General features: G+C 41.9%; 4 gene segments (V, D, J or C); all 4 read right to left on the bottom strand.

Moving 5' to 3' along the window:
• Positions 1-6,806: 6,806 nt before the first annotated feature.
• On the bottom strand, positions 6,807-7,262 carry LOC118238870. The segment is given in 2 exon segments: positions 6,807-7,135; positions 7,217-7,262. Coding segments are annotated over 2 exon segments (375 nt in total).
• Positions 7,263-12,513: 5,251 nt separating this feature from the next.
• Positions 12,514-13,037, bottom strand: LOC103164447. The segment is given in 2 exon segments: positions 12,514-12,857; positions 12,962-13,037. Coding segments are annotated over 2 exon segments (390 nt in total).
• A 2,720-nt stretch (positions 13,038-15,757) lies between these two features.
• Positions 15,758-16,217, bottom strand: LOC113836200. The segment is given in 2 exon segments: positions 15,758-16,092; positions 16,175-16,217. Coding segments are annotated over 2 exon segments (378 nt in total).
• Positions 16,218-19,192: 2,975 nt separating this feature from the next.
• LOC118238898 lies at positions 19,193-19,634 on the bottom strand (the record flags this gene model as incomplete). The annotated part of the segment is given in 2 exon segments: positions 19,193-19,506; positions 19,589-19,634. Coding segments are annotated over 2 exon segments (360 nt in total), but the record flags the coding sequence as incomplete, so codon positions are not given.
• Between the last annotated feature and the right edge of the window lie 1,025 nt (positions 19,635-20,659).

The following is a 20,659-nucleotide window of genomic DNA, read 5'->3' as shown; positions in this document are numbered from 1 at the left end:
GGAAATTTCATTTAACGTTTCCCTTGCATGATTTCAGGGTCCTAGTGCTCAGCTGTTCTATAGAAAGGACCTTGTTCTTAACCCAGACCCCTGATGATCCAGGACTGTGATTTGTATCAAGTGATGACAAAAATCTATTTTCTTTTCTGAACGTTTGTCCCTCACTCCAAACAAAACAAAATTTCAGCTTCATAAACTTGCAGTTTTTAATTTGTTTTTTCCCTGTTTTATTTGTTATGGGAATTCTGTCATAGGTCCCCTAGCAAACTGAGAGGAACATTTTAGTCTGAGAGATATGTTTTACACTGGGGATGGACCTGACTAAGAGAGAAAAGGCTGAGCAGAGGACTGTGTGGTCCTTCTGAGTGAGGAAAGGAGTGACAGAGTGTGTCAGTGTGGGCTTGTTTTTTGAATAGCCAGGCTATTCCTTAAGATTTTTTTCTAACTTCAGGATTGTTAATCAGTTGTGCTTAACATTACCGGAGAGAAGCAGCTGGAACCAGTCAGTTGCATGCCTTCTCTTCTAACATTGGTTAGAAGTGGTATGATGTTCGGGGGACTTTAATTTCAGAGGGCTGCTGTCTCTAGACAACACCTCCTTAAAGATTTATCCCAGCTGGGCGGTGGAGGCACACGACTTTAATCCAAGCACTCGGGAGACAGAGGCAGGAGGATCTCTGTGTTTTAGGCCAGCATGGTCTCTAGGGCGATTACCAGGATAGGCTTCAAAGCCACAGAGAGAAACCCACTCTCATTAGACAACAAAAAAGAAGATTTATCCCTACAAGTGAGGGTGCTGGATGGGCTTACCCTGGAATTTCAGCTTCTTCTGCTCTGATCTGAGCAATGTCTATAAAAAGGATTCACTTCAAAGTCCATTATGGTTCTCTGCTGATGGCTGTCATGGTGACAATGTACAGGAGTCTTTTCCTTCTTCCTCTGTGTGGGTTCACAGAGACAGCCTCCTCTCACAATGGAATTCATTCACAAATATCTGGGCTATGTGGGATGGAGGAGAGATGGTGTGAGCATCCTCTCCTGAGGTAGACTAATGTGTCACAATGTGTGCTGAGTGGGTGCAATGAGTGTTAAACTGTGTAGGGTTTTCATTGAAAATATGCACACATTGATTCCTAGCATTCTCAGCCAAACTTCACTCTGAGGATCATTTCTCACTTCTCTGCCTGGACCCTCTTTCACTAACCATAAACACCCAACAGTTTCTTCAGTTTCTGTGCTATATTTCATGCTGCTGAACCACTGAATATCCCAAGTGCCACTTGCACTATCCTTGAGTCCCTTTGCAGACAGGATTGTATCTGGGACCTGGATCATAACATCTCATTCTGATTCTCCAGCAGATGGAGACTCTATGGTGTCCTCTGTGTTCAGATATCTCATCTGAACCAAGAAGCAGTGCAGATGTGTTTCTGGAGATGTCTGGAGTGTCTGCTCTGCTAGTTATGTTTGGAGATGTTTACAGATGACTTCTACACTCCGTTCCTCCATAACATCATGGGTCAGCATTGTGAGAGGAGCATGTCTCCTGATGAAACACCTAGACTGTACAAATCAAGGAAAATGTCTGTGAAGGCTTATTAGACTTGGACACCATCTTTAAGTTCTTATGGATGGGATACCTGATATCAAATCAACCACTGAAAATCATCAAAAATGTGCAATCCTCTGAGAACACTCATGAGAAAGAGGTTCCAAATTAATTGTCTTCTTCATTGCTTATGAAGCTTTATAGTTCCAGAAAAACACAGAATCAAATATAGGGTGTAGATACTGCCTGTCTGTTGTCAAGAGACTTCACTTAAGCAAGACATTATATGCTTTAAGTGGGGGAAGCATAAGAGTTGGAAAAACAGGATTTTTACAAATTTTAAGAGTCAATAACATTTGATCCCGGTGACAACAGCAGCCAGTTCTGCAATCAGTGGTGATTTGTAGCATTTAGTTTATTTAGACCGTGTGTGTGTGTGTGTGTGTGTGTGTGTGTGTGTGTGTGTGTGTGTGTTTTCATGGAGGGAAAACAGAACTCTGTTTTCCCTTCCTTACGACCAGTGCAGCGGCAGTATGGAGATCAGATGGTAGTGCCAGCGGAGGATGAGACCAGGACACTCAGTTACATTCTGCACCCTTCCTGCAATGGCTGGTTTTCCATGTGCGCAGTGCGCTCCCTGCTGGTTCTGAGCGCTCCTGCAGGGAGGTTTGTGTCAGTTTCACACTGAAGTCCTCTCACTGTGTGTCCAGCACAGTAATAAATAGTGGTGTCCTCGGCTCTTAAGTTGTTCATTGGCAGGTAGACGCTGCTTTTGGAGTCGTCTGTTGAGACGGTGAATCTGCCTTTCACGGATACCTGTAGTTTGTTGCATAATTATCAAGTTTGTGCTTAATTCTTCCCACCCACTGCAGTCCCTTCCCTGTAGCCTGGGGGACTCAGTGTATCCAGGAGTCACTGAAGCTGAATCCAGAGGCTGCACAGGAGAGTTTCAGGGAACCCCCAGGCTGTACCAAGTCTCCACCAGACTCCACCAGCTGAACCTCACACTGGATGCCTGCAAACAGAGAATTCTGTCAGTACACACTCAACGGATGTCCAATGTCTCACTTACATTTGACCAAACATTTAGTATCTCTCCTTATGTATAAATTACCTTTTGAACAGAGCAACAAGGAAAACCCATCTCAGTATCAAGTCCATGCTGAGTGTTGAGTGTTCAGTGATGACCACAGAATGGGAGGACCGGTGAGTCCAGACCTGGGTGCCTCTGTCAGAACTGTAGGTTCAGGACAGATTTTCATGGGCAGAGGGGGACATAATTTGCATGTCTTCCTGCTATGTCATGAACTCAGCGCCAGGAGCTTAGTGGAGACAAATAAGGGTGCAAATGTCTGAGATGAAATAAAGACCAAAGTGGAGTTTATGGTATGAAAGCATCACTTACTCTCCAGGGCCACAGGTTAGTTGGTAGAGTATTGTTTTGCATTTTTGAAGCCATATGTTTATTCCCAGGACTGCACTGTAGACAAGAGAATGCGGCAGGGGAATTAAGAGTTTGAGTTACACTTGGTCTGTATGGAGCTGTTTGTCAGGAGGAAGAGTGAAAAAGAATGAATAAGAAAAAAAGAAAATTTACTTAATATCATTTTAGGTTTTAAAAAAGAAATACAACTTTTCAGCCTTAATTTATTGTTCTCTTTTATAAATTCTTTCTTGTCTTTGTGAAATAATTATGTATTTAATAAGAAACTCAGAGAAACAAAACGAAACCAAAATTGTTTTAAAAAAATGGGTTGGTGAATAGTGAAAGCATTTGTTAAGCTGAATTAACACATTGTTGCTGAGTGGTACAGCATATCAGGCATAAAGGTCCACTATTGACCCTCAACAAAACAATAGAACAACTATATGAATATAAGCACTGTGGTTCTGCTTTAACAATGATTAAAACACATTTTGATGACCTGTACTTAACATTTAGCTCCTCCAGGTCGGACCTTCCCCAACTACAATAAAGACCTGGTCTTCTGTGACCTCCCTAAAACACCGGATGGGACAATTTCCTTGCAGACACGCCCTTCTGCTCTCTGGATCCCCAAGCATTTGCTTTCCTTTCACCACCAACTGAGTCCAATGTTACACACACACACACACACACACGCACGCACGCACGCACGCACGCACGCACGCACACGCAGAGAGAGAGAAAGTGAGAGAGAGAGAGAGAGAGAGAGAGAGAGAGAGAGAGAGAGAGAGAGAGAAGCAGAGAGACAGGAAATGTATTATGTAAGGATGAAGAAATCATGAATTTGAGAGTGAGCATGAGTTGGACACAAGAAGAATTTGAGTGGGGACATTGACTGCCACAGTACTAAGACTCAGAAATTCTCAAAAAAATACTTAAAATTTTAAAAGCATCAAGGGAATCTCCCCTCATGCACAGCTCCATTGTGAGTGGCTTTCCTTCAGTGCTATCACTCAATGGGAAGCCTTGGTTTCCAGGCCTGGGCTCCTCAGCAGGTTCTGCGGGGTTAGGACTATTCTGGTTTTCAAAAGCAAAGGGAGGCCTTGTTTTCATTTCCAGCTCTTTATAAGGAGGTTTGTGTTGGGAGTATTAGAAATATAAATGCCTAGACCAAATGAAAGAGACAAAAACAAGTAACAGGGAAATAATTAAAAATATTATCAATAATTATTTCTGATATAATTTGGTCTGATTTATTTTTTAATTTATTTAATTTTCACAACAGACACCACTCTCTCTTATTAGGTCTACAAAGGCCATTACAATACAAATTTGATAATTTTAGAAGAATTAGCAAAGTTTTATACATGATGAGTCTAAATATTAAATTGAAGAAATTGTTTTAAAGGATGTTGCTTACTGTTAATTCCTGTAAAAGTCTGGTGTGTGAAACCCAGTATGGAAGAACAATGATATATAAATTCTATACACTATTATTTTTCTGGGAGTAACTTTCAATTTTGAAATTTAACACTTTGTTTGCATTAATTATTAGTCTGGTAAGGACTGTGTTTCAATTAGCATTTCTGTAATCAGGTCACTAGTTTTAAACATTTTCAAACTAATGAAGGAACAATGTGTGCCTCTGCAAAACGACAGAGAGAAATCTTGAGGTCTCACTCATGGACCCTGCTCGGGTGTCCATCCATCCTTTCAGACCTGTCCCCTCCCCAACATGACCTCTGTCCTGATTGGGTGAGACTCAGCATGAAGAACCTTGAGATTGCCTCTCCATGAGACAAGAATGTCCAGTCCTAGTTTCCAATTGAGGATTTCAATTTTTATGAGATGTACTGTCTACATGTTGATTGAAACAGTCCTTGAATTGTGTCATTTGCTTCTCTGCAGCATTCCCAGGAGAGTGACATAGACTCTAGGAAATAACTGACCTTATATCTTTCTAGAGGAGGATTCTAACTGCCATAGGAGATGGTCTCCTGGGCCTTATGTGTGGTTAACTGAGAGGAATAAACTCTGAGTAGAGTCAGGAAACACCTTTGCTGGCCCCTCTGCACTTACTCCCCAGGCTCTGCATAACTGATTTATTTTGGTTTTCCTTTTTGATGTCTTATGGTAAAAATACTTATCAATGTTATTGATCATGTGGACTTGATTTCATTGTAAATCATAATGATATTTCAGACTGTGTTCCTGTGTGTTTTCTTCAATAGAACAAGGTCTCAAATTGATTAATCTCACTCCTCCATATGGATTGCTATGAAATGTTTGTATACAGATTTATACTCTCTCAGCAATTTTGCACAGGTCAGGATTGCTTTCCTAGGAATCTCTTGTGACTGTGATGGACCATGGCAGTCCTAAGATGGAGTTCTGTGGAGAATGGAAGCTTTGTCTATTCTTGAGAATTCCAGGCTGTCCCCACAGAACTCAGCCCTATGCATCTTGCATGAGTCCAGCTAGTCCAATCTAACAACAACTCAGCATTTATATTACTTTTAATCTTTCTGTTGACAGTTCCCCAGCATTCACAGATAAGGGAACCCTCTTTGCTGACTCTGTTGCTTATGTCTAAGCAAGAGTTCATGATGGTGTCCAACCTTTATGCTGCAAATAAGACATTGGCAGGACAGTGGGCCTTGGAGGACAAGAAATTTCTTTAATAAAAACAGTAGCCTTGCTGTCAATGGCAGAATTATTTTTCCTGATATTCAGCCTTTGTAGAGACAAGGTATGTGTGTTCTCATAATTAAAACAGAAGAAAAACAATAAATCCTACATAGACAGAATTGCTTAGATACAGATATGTGAAAGTAATAACAGAGTCAAAAGTCAGCAGAGGTCATTAGTGGCCCTTGACACCTCCAAAAACAAAAATCTACTCAGTCTCTCCCTCTGTCTCTGTGTTTGTGGGGTGTGTGTGTGTGTGTGTGTGTGTGTGTTGGTGTGGGGCTGGCGGGATTATCCTGTGACATACACTGATGTCCAGTCAATGTCAGTCAGTGTCACCATAAAATGTGTTGCAAAGACAATCCAATTTCAGGAAATAGGGCATTGATCACCCAGGGCTCCTGATGACATCAATGTCTTTTACATTATCAGTGTAGGATCCCCATGATCTGGCCCAGTGTTAATAATCAGGATCCCAGAATGCTGAGAGAGTAACAGACTCTATGCCAGAGGACTCCACAGTGTGACATTTGGACCATCTTCATCTCTCAATTGAGAAGAAATGTGATTACTACCAAAAAAGAAATAAAGGATCAGACCTCCCCATAAATGATCACATAGAATTGTAATTAAAGGAAAGGTAAAGAGACTCCCCACATTATATGGAGACAACTTCCACCAAAGTATTTTGTGTGCTCTTAGATACATCACTGAATTTTGAAAAGTGATTTGTTTGTTCTGATATTGTTGATTTTTATTTTCCTAGCCAAATTCATATTATAGTGTATTCCCAATAAAATCCTAGTGTCTTAGATTTAAAGGTCACACACACACCCTCACCACCTACCCTCCCTAACACATTATAATGTATTGTCATAGTTTCTTATTCTCTGTTTCATTAAAGCAGAAGCATGTCAATGTAGGTTTTCACTGATAAAAATCTCCTCAAGATCTGGTTACTGAATGAAAACCAATAAGGATCACTTCATTATCAGATATTATTTGGAAAAATTGACAAACACTATGTAAGACTGTTAGGAGTAGGGTAAAAACGGGACACACAGAATGATTATTTCTGTGTAATTATCCAGGCTGATCTCATCTGTCCTCTCAGCTTCCTGCTCCTCCTGGTTTCTGACACACTCAGGATGTGGTTGAAACACTGTGTCTTGCACAGTAATAGACTGCAGAGTCCTCAGATGTCAGGCTGCTGAGCTCCGTGTAGGCTGTGCTGGAGGATTTGTCTGCAGTCAGTGTGGCCTTGCCCTTGAATTTCTGATTGTAGTCAGTACCACCATGAGAATGATTAATCCATCCAATCCACTCCAGGCCCTGTGCTGTCTTCTGTTTCACCCAGCTCATAAGAGAGCTAGTGAAGGTGTAGCCAGAAGTCTTGCAGGACAAGTTCACTGAGGACCCAGGCTTCACCAGCTCAGCCCCAGACTGCTGCAGCTGGACCTGGGAGTGGACACCTGTGGGGACAAAGGCAGAGTGGATGTCACTGTCACCTGAGTGCATGGCCCCTCCTCATGTCTGGAACTTGGAGCACTTACCTGTAGCTGCTGTCACCAGGAAGAGGATGATCCAGCTCCATCTCATGGTGAGGACCTGTGTGCTCAGTGACTGTGGAGAGGACACTGATCATGTGTTGGTGGTGGTGTGATATCCCTGTATTTACCACCATAGACTCACATGATTTGCATATTCATTCCTTAGATAAGGACCTAGTGCAGCTGGAGAAGAAGGAGGTGGAGGACACCTGGGTCAGTCAACTGGATGCTGAGGTCCAAATCCTCATCCTGTCTGAGGAAGCAGTCATTCCTGAGAACTGTGTAGACATTGTGGTCATAAAATCATGGCCTAATCCCTCCATTTACAATAGAATCCCACCAGATTCATTAGTTCCTTCTCATGACAAAATAGATACACAGGTGGTGATAGCAATGATGAGAATTGTCCAGGAAATTTAATCAATTCCTAAATGGGTAGAATTTTCACTCTTCTTTCATATATAAGCTATTTATATTTTTCTGTTTCAGCATATTTTAGGTGTATGCTCCTGGTGGCTTTTTTTTCTTTTCGTTAATCCTTTTGTATTTGTTTAATTTCCTTTCTATTGAGAAAAAGAAAAGTTGTGGGTTTCTTATAGGAATATGGAAAACAGCTAAGAGGAATTGGACATGGAATCTCATCAGAATACAATGTATGACAAAGTTTTACGAAAATAAAAAATACATAAATATTTTAAAATTAAGGGAGAAAAATGTATGTAATATTTAACATTGATTGTTTACTCTGTGTGAAAATTGTAGACTTCACATATCAACTGTAGCAGATGTTGTTCAGCTAAGACTTAAAGAAGGCAGTGCACAGAGACTCTGGAGTTCCTTGCAATCCTCAGCAGATTTCCATCTGATTTCCTCTGATTAATGACTCTATTGTGCCCCCTGCTGTCCTTACAATTTTTATATTCTTATCGTCCTGAATTCAATAATTTGGATTGCTAGCAATTAACTTGTCACAACTTCAGTCTTGTTTGGTTCCCTCCATCCTGGCCTGTTTGAAATTTAGTTCTTGACAGTTTTTGACAAAGAAGCTAAATTTATGTAATGGTAAAAAAGAAAGTATCTTCAACAAATGGTGCTGGCATAACTGGATTTGGCCATTAGAAGATTGCAGATCGATCCATATCTATCACCATGCACAAAATTTAATTACAAATGGATCAAAGATCTCAACATAAATCCAGCCACAGTGAACACCATAGAAGAGAAAGTGGGAGATACCCTTTAACAAATTGGTACAGGAGACTACTTCCTGAACCTAACACCAGAAAACAGACATTGAGAAAGATAATTAATAAATTTCTCTCCTGAAACTAAGAAGCTTCTGTAAGGCAAAGGACACAGTTATTAAGACAAAACCACAGCCCTGGAATGGGAAAAATATCTTCACCAACCCCTGATGGGGAATGTACTATATATGTTTATCTTATTGATTGTTAAATAAAATACTGTTTGGCCAATGAAACGGCAAGTTAGGCAGGACTAGGAGTCAAAGAGGATTCTGGGAAATGTAGTAGAGAAGTGCTGATCCAGGCAGGAAGTGACATGGCAAGGAGACTCATATTTAAGCGAAGGAGAAACAGGAGGGGGCTATTTATCCCCTCCACTCCTCCTCCAGTGGCAGGATGTAATCCACTGGCAAGGAGGGACGCCAATAAGGTGTCCGATAAGATAAGTCTTATAAAATATATAGATATATGATAATTGAGACTGAACTAACAGATGAGAATCCTAGTCATAAGCCAAGCAGCTTTGAATCTAATACAAGTTTCTGTGTATTCATTTGGGCCTAACTCGGGCAGGCAGCTGGCTTAAAGCTCACACGTGGCAGTGGGGCTCAGGCGACATTTGGCAGAAAGATTTATCGTAACAAACCCCACATCTGAGAGGGCTGATTTCCAAAATATACAGTGAACTCAAGATGCTAGCCACCAAAACACCAAACAATGAAATTAATAAGTAGGGTGCAGAACTAAATAGATATTTCTCAACAGAGCAATCTAAAGTCACTGAAAGAGACTTAAGAAAGTGCTCAACATCTTAGCCATCAGGGAAATGCAACTCAAACCAACTCTGAGATACCATCTTACACTGGCCAGAATGGCTAAAATCAAAAACACCAATGACAGTCTATGCTGGAGAGGATATGGAGAAAAATGAACACTGCTCCATTGCTGGTGGGAGTGCAAACTTGTAAGACCACTTTGGAAATCAGTATGGTGGTTTCTCAGGAAAATGGTAATCAGTCTACCCAAGAACCAGCAATTTCTCTCTTGGGCATATACCCAAATAATGCACATTTATACAACAAGGACTTCTGTTCATCTATGTTCATAACAGCGTTGTTTGTAATAGCTAGAACCTGCAAGCAACCTAGGTGCCCCTCATCGGAAGAATGGATACAGAAAATGTGGTAGATTTTCACAATGGAATGATTACCACTCAGCAGAAAAAGAGCAATGGAACCTTGAAATTCGCAGGCAAATGAATATAACTAGAAGAAACCATCCTGAGTGAGGTAACCCAGTCACAAAAAGAAAAACATAATATGTACTTACTCATATATTAATTTTAGACAGAGCACAGGATTACCAGGCTACAATCCACACTGACAGAGAAGCTAGGACACAAGGAGAACTGTAAGAGAAGAATGCATGCCCCACCCCCACGCCCTAACCCTCTCCCCCAGTAAAGGGGAAGGGGATAGAATTTCTTGGGCTAATTGGGAGCATGAGGGTAGGGGAGAGAAAGCTGGGAGATTGAGAGAGAGATTAGAGGAGGGGAGTGGAGGAAATGGGGGAGCAGGCAGGTTAAGTCGTGGGAAGAATAGAGGAGAGCATGATGAGAGATACCATAGCATATGGAGCCATTATAGTTTCAAGGAGAGATCTGGCACTAGGGAGATTTCCGGAGATGAACAAGGACACCAGTTGACAATCTAAGCAATAGTGGAAAGGCTACCCTAAATTCCCTTCCGCTATAATGAGACTGATAACTATCTTATATGCTATCCTAGAGCCTTCATCCAGTGGCTGATGGAAGCAGAGGCAGACATCCACCGCTAAACACTGATCCCCACTTCTGGAATCCAGTTGCTGAGAGGGAGGAGTAAAGAGCAAAGGGGACAAGACCTGGCTGGTGAAACCCACAGAAACAGCCGACCTGAACAAGGGGGAGCCCATGGACCCCAGACTAACATCTGGGAGGCCAGCACAGGACTGACCCAGACCCCTGAACATGGATGTCAATGAGGAGGCCTCTGAACTCTGTGGGGCCTCTGGCAGTGGATCAGGATTTATCCTGTTGTGAGAAAGGACTTTAGGAGCCCATTCTACATGGAGGGATGCTCTCTCAGCCTGGACACAAGGGGACAGATGGGGCGGGGCTAGCCACTGCCCAGGATGGTATGACAGACTTTGGGGATCCCCCATGGAGGGCCTCATCCTCCCTGGGGAGCATATGGCGGTGAGTTTTGAGAGGAGTTGAGGAAGAGGGAGAGGGATTGATGTGAAGCAGGCTTGTTTCTAATTTGAATTAATGAAAAAATTCTTTGGAAGAATATATTAATACATTTTCTCAAATTGCATTTATTCCTTACTCTGTTAAACATTTCCACACACACAAGAACTGCTTGACCTGCCAGCTTTCACTTGTTATCACCACAGAAATCATATTGTCTTGTAGTGTTTTCATTTTGTGTAAGTGACACTTGATTTCTTCTTGTCACTATTTTTAATATGAATGTCTATAACAAACTTTCACAAGTCTCTGGTGGGGCCAGAGTCTACCTCTTCAGAGATCTTTCACAACACCACAAGCCACTAAGCACAATGTGTCTTTGTCAACTGTGTGGCTGAAGCTGAGCTGTCTGCAGAGCACAGGGGGTAGTGCAGAGATTCAAAGGTGTTGAGTCTTTCTCTACTGCAAATGAGGACTCTTCCACCTTTTCACCATGAGCAAGGAGTTACTTAATGATGGATGTTTGCAGTTTATGAATGGGCTTCCCTGTTGTCCACAGATTCAGGCATGAAATTATGTAGATTGTTAAACACATGTTTTGTGAATGAAAGCTCTTCCCACACAAATACTGTTCAGTGAAAATGTTTGATTTCTACTGATAATGAGGTGATGATGGGAAAATAAGAAACTATTTTCTCCTTTTCTGTGAGGTAGGGTTAGTGTGGGGGCTCCTGCATAGAGGACACCTGGAGCAGAACTTTCCTGAGGCAAGGTTCAGTTGCATGTGGGCAATTATCAGGATGAAAGACAACTCACCTCACAGAGACCAGGGCACTGAGTCCTAGAGTTCAGTGCTCAGCAGGAAATCTATCTGTCAGTGTCTGCGAACTGGCTCAAGATGGAGGAACGGAATAAAATCATAAATAGTTCTTCTACAGATTATTAATATTTTGACTTAGCAGACATATCCCCAGGTTAACCAGGATTCTTTTAATTTTCCTACAACTGTCCCCAATGGGCACGGGAGCTGCAGGCTGAGCCTCAGCTGAGTTTAATGTGAGCGGCTCCCATCAATGCTGAGAACTGAGGTCAGAGGTAGTTCCAGAGGAACAAACTCTGGTAGGATATATGATGAGGATGAAAGGTATACATTAAGTAGCAGATAATGGCTCAGCTCTGTTACTGAGGTGCACAGGTCTCAGGAAAACAGACATATGTGAGACCTGTTAGGGTCTCCAGTCACACAGTGTGCCTTCTCTGAACTCCTGTAATAACATACACTGACCTAGTCAGAATATCTTAGGATTTTAGGATTTCCCCAGAATTACACCAGGCAGAAGCCTCAACAACACCCAGGACCTTCACTAACATTTGATCTTGGTGACATCAGCAGCCATTTCTGCAGACAGGGGTGATATTTAGCATTTAGTTCATTTAGAAAATGTGTGTGTGTGTGTGTGTGTGTGTGTGTGTGTGTGTGTGTGTGTGGTGTGTGTGAGAGAGAGAGAGAGAGAGAGAGAGAGAGAGAGAGAGAGAGAGAGTCCGTGCGTGCTTGTGTGCATGTGTGCGTCCGTGTGTGTGTGTGTGTGTGTGTGTGTGTGTGTGTGTGTGTGTGTTTATGGAGGGAAAACAGAACTTTGTTTTTTCCTTCCTTACAGACAACAAGTGCAGAGAGCATTATGGGAAATCATCAGATGGAATGCCAGCTGAGACTGAGAACCCAGGAACACTCAATTACATCTGCACCTGTTCCTGCAATGTGCTGGTTTTCCATGTGCGCAGTGCCCCCCCTGCTGGTCCTGAGCGCTCATGAAGGGAGGTTTGTGTCAGCGTTCACACTGAAGTCCTCTCACTGTGTCTGCAGCACAGTAATAAATGGCGGTGTCCTCGGCTCTTAAGCTGTTCATTTGCAGGTAGAGGCTACTTTTGGAGTCGTCTCTTGAGATGGTGAATCTGCCTTTCACGGACTCCGCATAGTCTGTTGCATAATTATTATATTTATGTTTAATTACACCAATCCACTCCAGCCCCTTCCCTGGAGCCTGGCGGACCCAGTGCATGTAGTAAACACTGAAGGTGAATCCAGAGGCTGCACAAGAGATTTTCAGGGAATTTCCAGGATGAATCAAGCGTCCCCCCGACTCCACCAGCTGCACCTCACATTGGACACCTGCAAACACAGAGAATCCTGTCAATAAACTCTCACAAATATCCATTGTTTCTTTCACTCACAACCACTCACACACTAGGCATCTCTTACTACAAATAAATTACCTTGTAAAAGCGCAACAAGGAAAACCCAGCTCAGTCTCATCTCCATGCTGAGTGTTGACTGCTCAGTGATGACCACAGAATGGGAGGACCTGTGAGTCCAGATCTGGGTACCTCTGTCAGAGCTGTGGGGTCAGGCCTGGTTTTCATGGGCAGAGGAGAACAAAATTTGCATATCTTCCTGCTCTATCATGAGCTGAGCAATGTGACCTTAGATGACACAATAAATGGTGCAGATGTCTGAGATGACATAAGGGACAACGTGGCATTTATAGCTTAGTGTCACTGATGATTCTGTGGACATGACTCAGTTGGTAGAAAATGTATTTTCAAGGTTGAAGCTCTGTGTTCACCTCCACCACTGCATCGATAAAACAGTTGTGGAAGCAGGAGAATTTTATGCTTGGGTTATGCTTGGGATACATGAAACTGTGTCTAAAAATAGAAAGGTGTTAGGCAAGAACTTTAAATAGTCTTATAGCCACTTGGCAGGTGCCTTTCCAGTAATCAGAGTCCCCTTCCCATTCAATTCTGAGGCCTGAAGTAGAAGATTCCCTGACCTTCTGGTCAACCTCTACTTTCTAGTTGAGGGAACACAGGAGGATGTCTTATCAACTCACTGGTATTTCAAACACTATTTTAAACTCAATATAGGTTTGCATAATCTTTAACATAGAATTGGCCTCGGGTGTTCACACCAGCCACATTGCATTCCTCACACATTTGCAAACATATTAAACACATGACATTCATATTTGTGATAGGGAGGGAATGTCTGCTAGAGAAACAGGTGAAATGAATTATCTGAGATAGAAAAGACACTGAACCCTTGGGATTATCCAGTACCCCAGCATTTATTCAAAACCCAATCAATGCTCTATGGAATAAATGCAACCCAGCATGAACTGTGAGATGTGATGCTGTGTCAGTGTAGGTCCTTGTTTTGTAAAGGCTGGAGACGGTAGGGAAAGACACTGTGACTGGGATGGATTCACATATGGAGTCCATAGAACACTGTATGATCTCAGAACCTATCTCAGTTAGCATGCACACACACTGAATCCCTATGTGAAGTCTGTGAAAAGTGATTTACTAACACCTTTAACCAACATACAGGAATTATACCTGTAGGGAGAAAATGGCCAAGAAAAAAAAAAAACACCCTCTCAATTACTTGACACTAAGTATGTGTTCTTCCATGTCTCTGACTATTGAATGTCTGTTTTTATATATCTTTCATTTGCTGAAAACACTAAAAATGGGTTTGAATAAATCTTAGAAAATGAATATCCAGAATTGTTGAAGAAATCATACAGATATTGTTTGATAAATAATGTTTGTAGTCTGTTTATTACTTGAGTCCATTGGGGGGTCTCTAAAAAGAATCACCCCTGTTAAAGTGTGACAAAGATGACCTCATCTCCTCTGTTCAAAGACCAAGCTATACCTTCCTTTCATGCCCACTCTGCAGTATTGAGTCTGAGGATTGGCTGTTATTAGAAAATCCTTACCGCTGAGGACAGTCTGTGGGACTGGGATGGCCTTTTTGAATGCTCATTCACTTCTTCATCCCTGGAAATCTCATGTCTGATTCTTTGATTTTTATGAATGATGTTTAGGCTATGGGTTTCCATGGTGGGGACCCATTTTCTTATCAATGGAGACGCAACTGTCCAGTGTAGTTTCTGAGGGACTTCAACCACTCTGCTTTCTCTGCCACCGTGTGTGTGATACTACGATGGTTTTGGGGACATTTAATTCAGATATTCTCTCTCATCTTTGGTTTGTTCAAATTTTCCTAATGTTGACAGAGAATTTGACAAAAATATCACAGAATGCAATGTAAGGCTTGTTAACTAAAGGTTTGATATGAGCCCACTTACACTGCTGACTTTATTTTAATTACATAACTGGGGCACTGTGTTTCATGGTCTCTGTTTGGGTCAGATTTCCGTTCCCATGACTCTGTGTCAGTAGAGCATAAATCACAGGCCAGGTTAATCTGATCACATGACTTTCAGTTCTCTTCTATGAAGTCAGAGATGAATTCTCCTCTGTTGCATTTAAGGATATTAAGGATCAGTGTGACCACTTGAGTAATTACTTCATATGTTGTTTGAATCCTATCACCAATCGATATAATTTCTCACACAGAAGAGTCCATCTCTGGGAGGCAGTAACCATCGACAGAAGAGTTCTTATCTATACTCAGCCCCACAAAGGTGACACCAGGAAATCCCTGACTGTGCACTGCATGGTGGGTAATGCAGCTGCAGGTGTGTGGACCCCCTTGTCACACTGTGTCTCATTCCCTAGGCATCTCAGCAACTGCTTTGTGTGAGCAAGCTAGGATGAGCTCTAACATACAGATATCAATGAGAGTGCAGTGTGTGAGTGAGAAACAATGAAATCAGATTTTTATTTGAAAATTATTGCCATGTGTGATCAGCTGAGTTCCAAAAAGTTGTTTTCATCAAAACATATTCCTCAACACAGAGAGACTTCTCAGCCTGTAAAGACTCCGAACACATTCAAAATGACAAGAATATTACTGTACACCCTGTCCTGAGACTCACAGTGAGACACAAACAAATGTGACTTCACATAAACACAGCATTTCAGCATCAGAGAGAGAAAAGACCCCCTGTCTTCTCTGTGCATGGGGAGTGGGAATCAAAGGCAGAGGAAACCAGGTATTTTACTTTCCCTGTTCTAAAGACTTAGAGTTCCTGGGTTTCCTTAGGCCTAAGCGCCCCCTGATGGCCAAGAGCTCTTATGCACCGAGGTTTTTGTCTGGGATCATGCTGAAGTCCCCTCACTTGTGTCTCCTGCACAGTAATATGTGGCTGTGTCCTCAGTGGTCACAGAGTTCAGCTGCAGGAAGAACTGGTTCTTGGCTGTGTCTCTGGTGATGGAGATGCAGTTCTTGAGGGATGGGTTGTAGTCGGTGCTAACACCCTTATTTATGGCCCCCATCCACTCCAGCTTCTTCCCCGGGAACTGCCTGATCCAGCTCCAGCCGTAACCACTGTTGGTGATGGAGAAACCAGTGACAGAGCAAGTGAGGGACAGCGACTGTGAGGGCTTCACCAGGCCAGGTCCTGACTCCTGAAGCTGGATCTGGGACAGGACACCTGCAGACAGGAAGAGTCAATTCTGTCAATCACATGTTGTCACATCCCCTCATGGACACATGTATGAAATGGTCACACTCACCAGGAAGGGCTGTCACCAGGTACAGAAGACCCAACAGTCTCATCTTCTAGGCTACACCCCCTTTTCTCAGAGGTCAGCCTCTTTGAGAGAGATGTGAGCTCCCACAGCCCAGGAGGGGATTTAACTTAGAGTTAGAAGATGCATTTGCATTTTGGGGGTTTATCTTTTCCTTATAAAAGAAGATGGTGGATACCACTCCATTTCCTCATTACAACACAGCCATCACTGTGTCTGACTTCCTACAGAGTGAGTCTGGAATAAGGGAGCATGGGGACCACCGGGATCACAGGAAACACATATTGGCATGAGCCCACCTCCACTGCCTAGGCCAAGCCCCCAGCAAATTCTTTTGCTCCTGTATATTGCTTAGCTTTTTTTCCATTCATCTATTTCTTAACATATTATAATTATTTTTCTTTAATTAATTAATTATGAATTATTTTTTGTATTCTAATCCCAGTTCCCACTTCCTCCTCTCCTCTTGTTCTTCCCCCTCCCCCCACCTCCCATTTGCTCCTTGGAGACCATAAGGCCTCCCCTACGAATCTACTAATTATTCAAAATTGTTAATTCATTTTTTCTTTTTATACCTGAACTCTTTATAAATACATGATTATCTTTCCAGATATTATACCATAATTTCATCAAAATTTAAAATTAAAAATCACTGTTTGATAATTGAAGGGGAACTAATGTAAAGATCAATGAATAATGAAGCATACATTAAATTATTGTAATGAAACTGGGCTCAGGACAGCACAGGGGAAATTTTAACATGCACAAGGACTCAAGTTTCATCCTCATTATATAATACATATATATGTGCATATAATAAAAATTAATATTACATAAACATAATAATAAAAGGCTGTTCCTCGAGAAACACTAAACCCAACACAAACTGCTTTTACTTATATGCCACATGTTTGTGTTTGGGGTGTGTTAGTTAAAATCTTTGGCATTTGTACCATAATTTTTCTTCAAAGGGAATATAGGTTCCTTGTCTGTGGTTACCACGGGAAGGAGAGGAATCTGCAACCTGGCTTTTAGTACCATGGTTTTAATGTATTCCCATCTCTCCAATTTGCCTGAGGACGCTGGAATTTCTTGGTGGTAACATTATCAGTCTCGAGGAGGACCCTTGGAATAGCCCCCATTTATTAGGAAGGGGCATTGGGAAGTAGTTGTTTAAGAGATTAATTAATTCAGCTATTACAGAAACAATGTTATGGCTAAGAGTTCTTATGGAGTATGACATTTTTGATTTTGTGCCATTTGCAGGAAAGTGACTAATATAACTGTGTAAGTTTGGTTTGCATGTCAGTATAAATGTCTGAATTATAACTACACATATTAAAACAAAACTGTATGCTACAGAATCAACTGACTCCTGTTTGCTTTGCTCTAATTTCAATATCAAGAAACAGATGCACCCTCTGTTACAGTAGAGAAGCAGCAAGAACCAGTCATTTGCATGACTTCTTTTCTACCGGCACCACAGACTCTGAATATAATGATATTGACAATGAAATCTGCACAGGCTGATGGAATTTCCTCAGTACACAACTTTCTTATCAGCTTCTGCTACCATTGACTTCTTAGGGACTTGTAGATCAACAATGCCGCCTGCTGGTTTGGAGAATCTACTACTGTAAGTTTGTCTATGGGCTCACACACAGTGCCCAAACTATGGCTCTCTCTCCTGTGTTTATTGACTTGGGTTATGTTGAGTAGATATGCAAAGGATGAATGGTTGCCATGAGGTTTGGCCTGAGTTGGGGAGCATGGACATGGAAACTCCTAGCAATCCAAAGCTGATAAAGACCAAACACGGGCATCTTGTCATCTTTAGAGAGCTCTCAGTTCCATGCTGCAAAAGTGGACTCTCTTCTTTAGTCAGCATCTTCCTGGCTGTTTCTAACCATGCTTCCTTAGCCAGGAGGCCATTATTCTCTCCTGCCATCGACCCCTATGCTTGGTTGCTCCTAACTCTCTGTCTTTACTTGTTACTTCCACACCTAGTCCTCTGTCCAGGTGCAGGCCTATTCAAATGCTTAGTCCTGTAGAGATGCAAACTAGGGGACATTCTCCACTGAGGCCAGGTCATTCAATAGCAGATTAGCTCAAAACTGCAATACAAACTGTAGGCCAGAGCTGAACCTGAGGTTTGTACCTTGGGATATTTCTTAATAATATTTCTTGGCCGCCCCGACAGTACAGAACTAAATAGACAATTCTCAATAGAGGAATCTAAAAGGGCTGAAAAACACTTAAGAAAGTGTTCAACATCCGTAGCCATCAGGGAAATGAAAATCAAAACAACTCTGAGATACCATCTTACTCCTGTCAGAATGGCTAAAATCAAATACACCAATGACAGTTTATGCTGGAGAGGATGTGGAGAAAGAGGAACACTCCTCCACTGCTGGTGGGAGTGCCAACAGTTACAGCCACTTTGAAAATCAGTATGGTATTTCCTCAGGAAAATGAGAATGAGTCTACCACAAGATCCAGCAATTTGACTCTTAGATGTATACCCCAAAGAAGCACATTCCTACAACAAGGACATCTGTTCAACCATGTTCATTACAGCATTATTTGTAATAGCCAGAACATGAAAATATTTTTGTTTTCCCAGAATATTTATTTGGAATTTCTGAGCCAATTCACAATTTAGTTGTTTAAGAGCTATACCAAAAAAGTCCCAGTCTCATATAATCCAGAGATAGTTTTACCATAATGCAGAATCACAATTTTCACTTTTATTGTTTTATTAATAAAGAAACATGTCAATAGAGGTGGTCACTGGAGAAGATTTTGTCAAGGTGTGGTAAACAATCCGGCATCCTAAATCGGCATCACTTCATGCACAGTTGTGATTTTGAGAATTTGGTAAGACTGTGTCAACTGACAGACACTCAGATTCTTGTTTCTGAGCTAGTCTCCATGCTGGTCGTCTGTGTCATCTCAGCTTCCTGCTCCTCCAGGGTTTCTGACACACTCAGGATGTGGTTGCAACACTGTGTCTCTTGCACAGTAATAGACAGCAGAGTCCTCAGATGTCAGGCTGCTGAGCTCCATGTAGGCTGTGCTGGAGGATGTGTCTGCAGTCAGTGTGGCCTTGTCCTGGAACTTCTGATTATACTTTGTATCACCATCTCCAGGAGAAATCCATCCAATCCACTCCAGACCCTGTCCAGGCTTCTGTTTCACCCAGTGCATAAAATGATCAGTGAAGGTGTAGCCTGAAGCCTTGCAGGACACCTTCACTGAGGCTCCAGGCCTCCTCAACTCAGCCCCAGACTGCTGCAGCTGGACCTGGGAGTGGACACCTGTGGAGAGAAAGTCAGAGTGGATGTCACTGTCACCTGAGTGCATGACCTCTCCTCAAGTCTGGAACTTGGAGCCCCTTACCGGTAAATGCTGTCACCAGGAAGAGGATGATCCAGCTCCATCCCATGGTGAGGACGTGTGATCTCAGTGACTCTGTAGAGGACACTGGTCATATGCTGGTCATGGTATGGACTTCCCTTATTTACCACCATGGACTCACATCATTTGCATATTCATGAGGCAGTTTTTTTTTAAAGATAGGCAACTAGTTTAGTTGGAGAAGACAGGGTAGGGGACAACTAGCTCAAACAGCAAGATGCTGATTTCCAAATCCTCAATATGTCTCAGGAATTAGCCATTCCTGAGACCTGTGCAGACCCTGTGGAAACATGAAGGCCTAATCTCTCAATTTACAAATAGAATCCCAACCTGAGATACTCATCCTCTTGAAAAAAATGTTTCTCAGGTGGGGGTAATAATTGTGTCTGAAAATTTCAAAAATTCTGAAATCAGGAGAACTTGTAATCTTCTTTCATATACAAAAAATAATATTTGCTTTTCCAGGAGGTTGCAGCTGTGACTTTAGTGTGTGTGTGTGTGTGTGTGTGTGTGTGTGTGTGTGTGTGTGTTTCCTTTTTTTTTGTCTGTTTGTTTGCTTCTACAGAGATAAAAATCATTGTATACTTGGAAGGTATGGAGGTGAGGATGATCAGAAAGGAATAGAGCAGTAAATCTATTATCTGAAACAATTATATGAAAAAATTAACTATCAAAAAATCAATAAATCTTACACCAAGTAAGAAAATAGCAAATTATGCCATATTTAGCAAAACATATTTTACTGTGTCTGAAAATTCAAGACTTCACACATCAACTGCAATAGATGTTGTTCAGAAAACAGACTTTTAAAAAGATTCCTCAGAGACAATGGTGTCACCTCCTCTCTTCATCTCATTTTTGTCCTGATGATTTTTGGCTCCATTGTGACCTCTGTTGGTCCTGAGCACCCCTGCATGTTGGTATGTCTTGGCTTAGACTCAAGTTTCACTGTGTAGCTTGAGCATTAACACATCCATGCAACCTCAGTACACACCGAGCTCAGCTGCAGAGAAAAATTGCTCTTGTTTTCCTGGAGATCCTGAACACATGTCC

This window comes from Cricetulus griseus, chromosome 5 (assembly GCF_003668045.3).
Source record: "Cricetulus griseus strain 17A/GY chromosome 5, alternate assembly CriGri-PICRH-1.0, whole genome shotgun sequence".
Lineage (NCBI taxonomy): Eukaryota > Metazoa > Chordata > Mammalia > Rodentia > Cricetidae > Cricetulus > Cricetulus griseus.
Note: the sequence above shows the minus strand (reverse complement) of the source record. Positions and strands in the feature narration are given on the sequence as shown.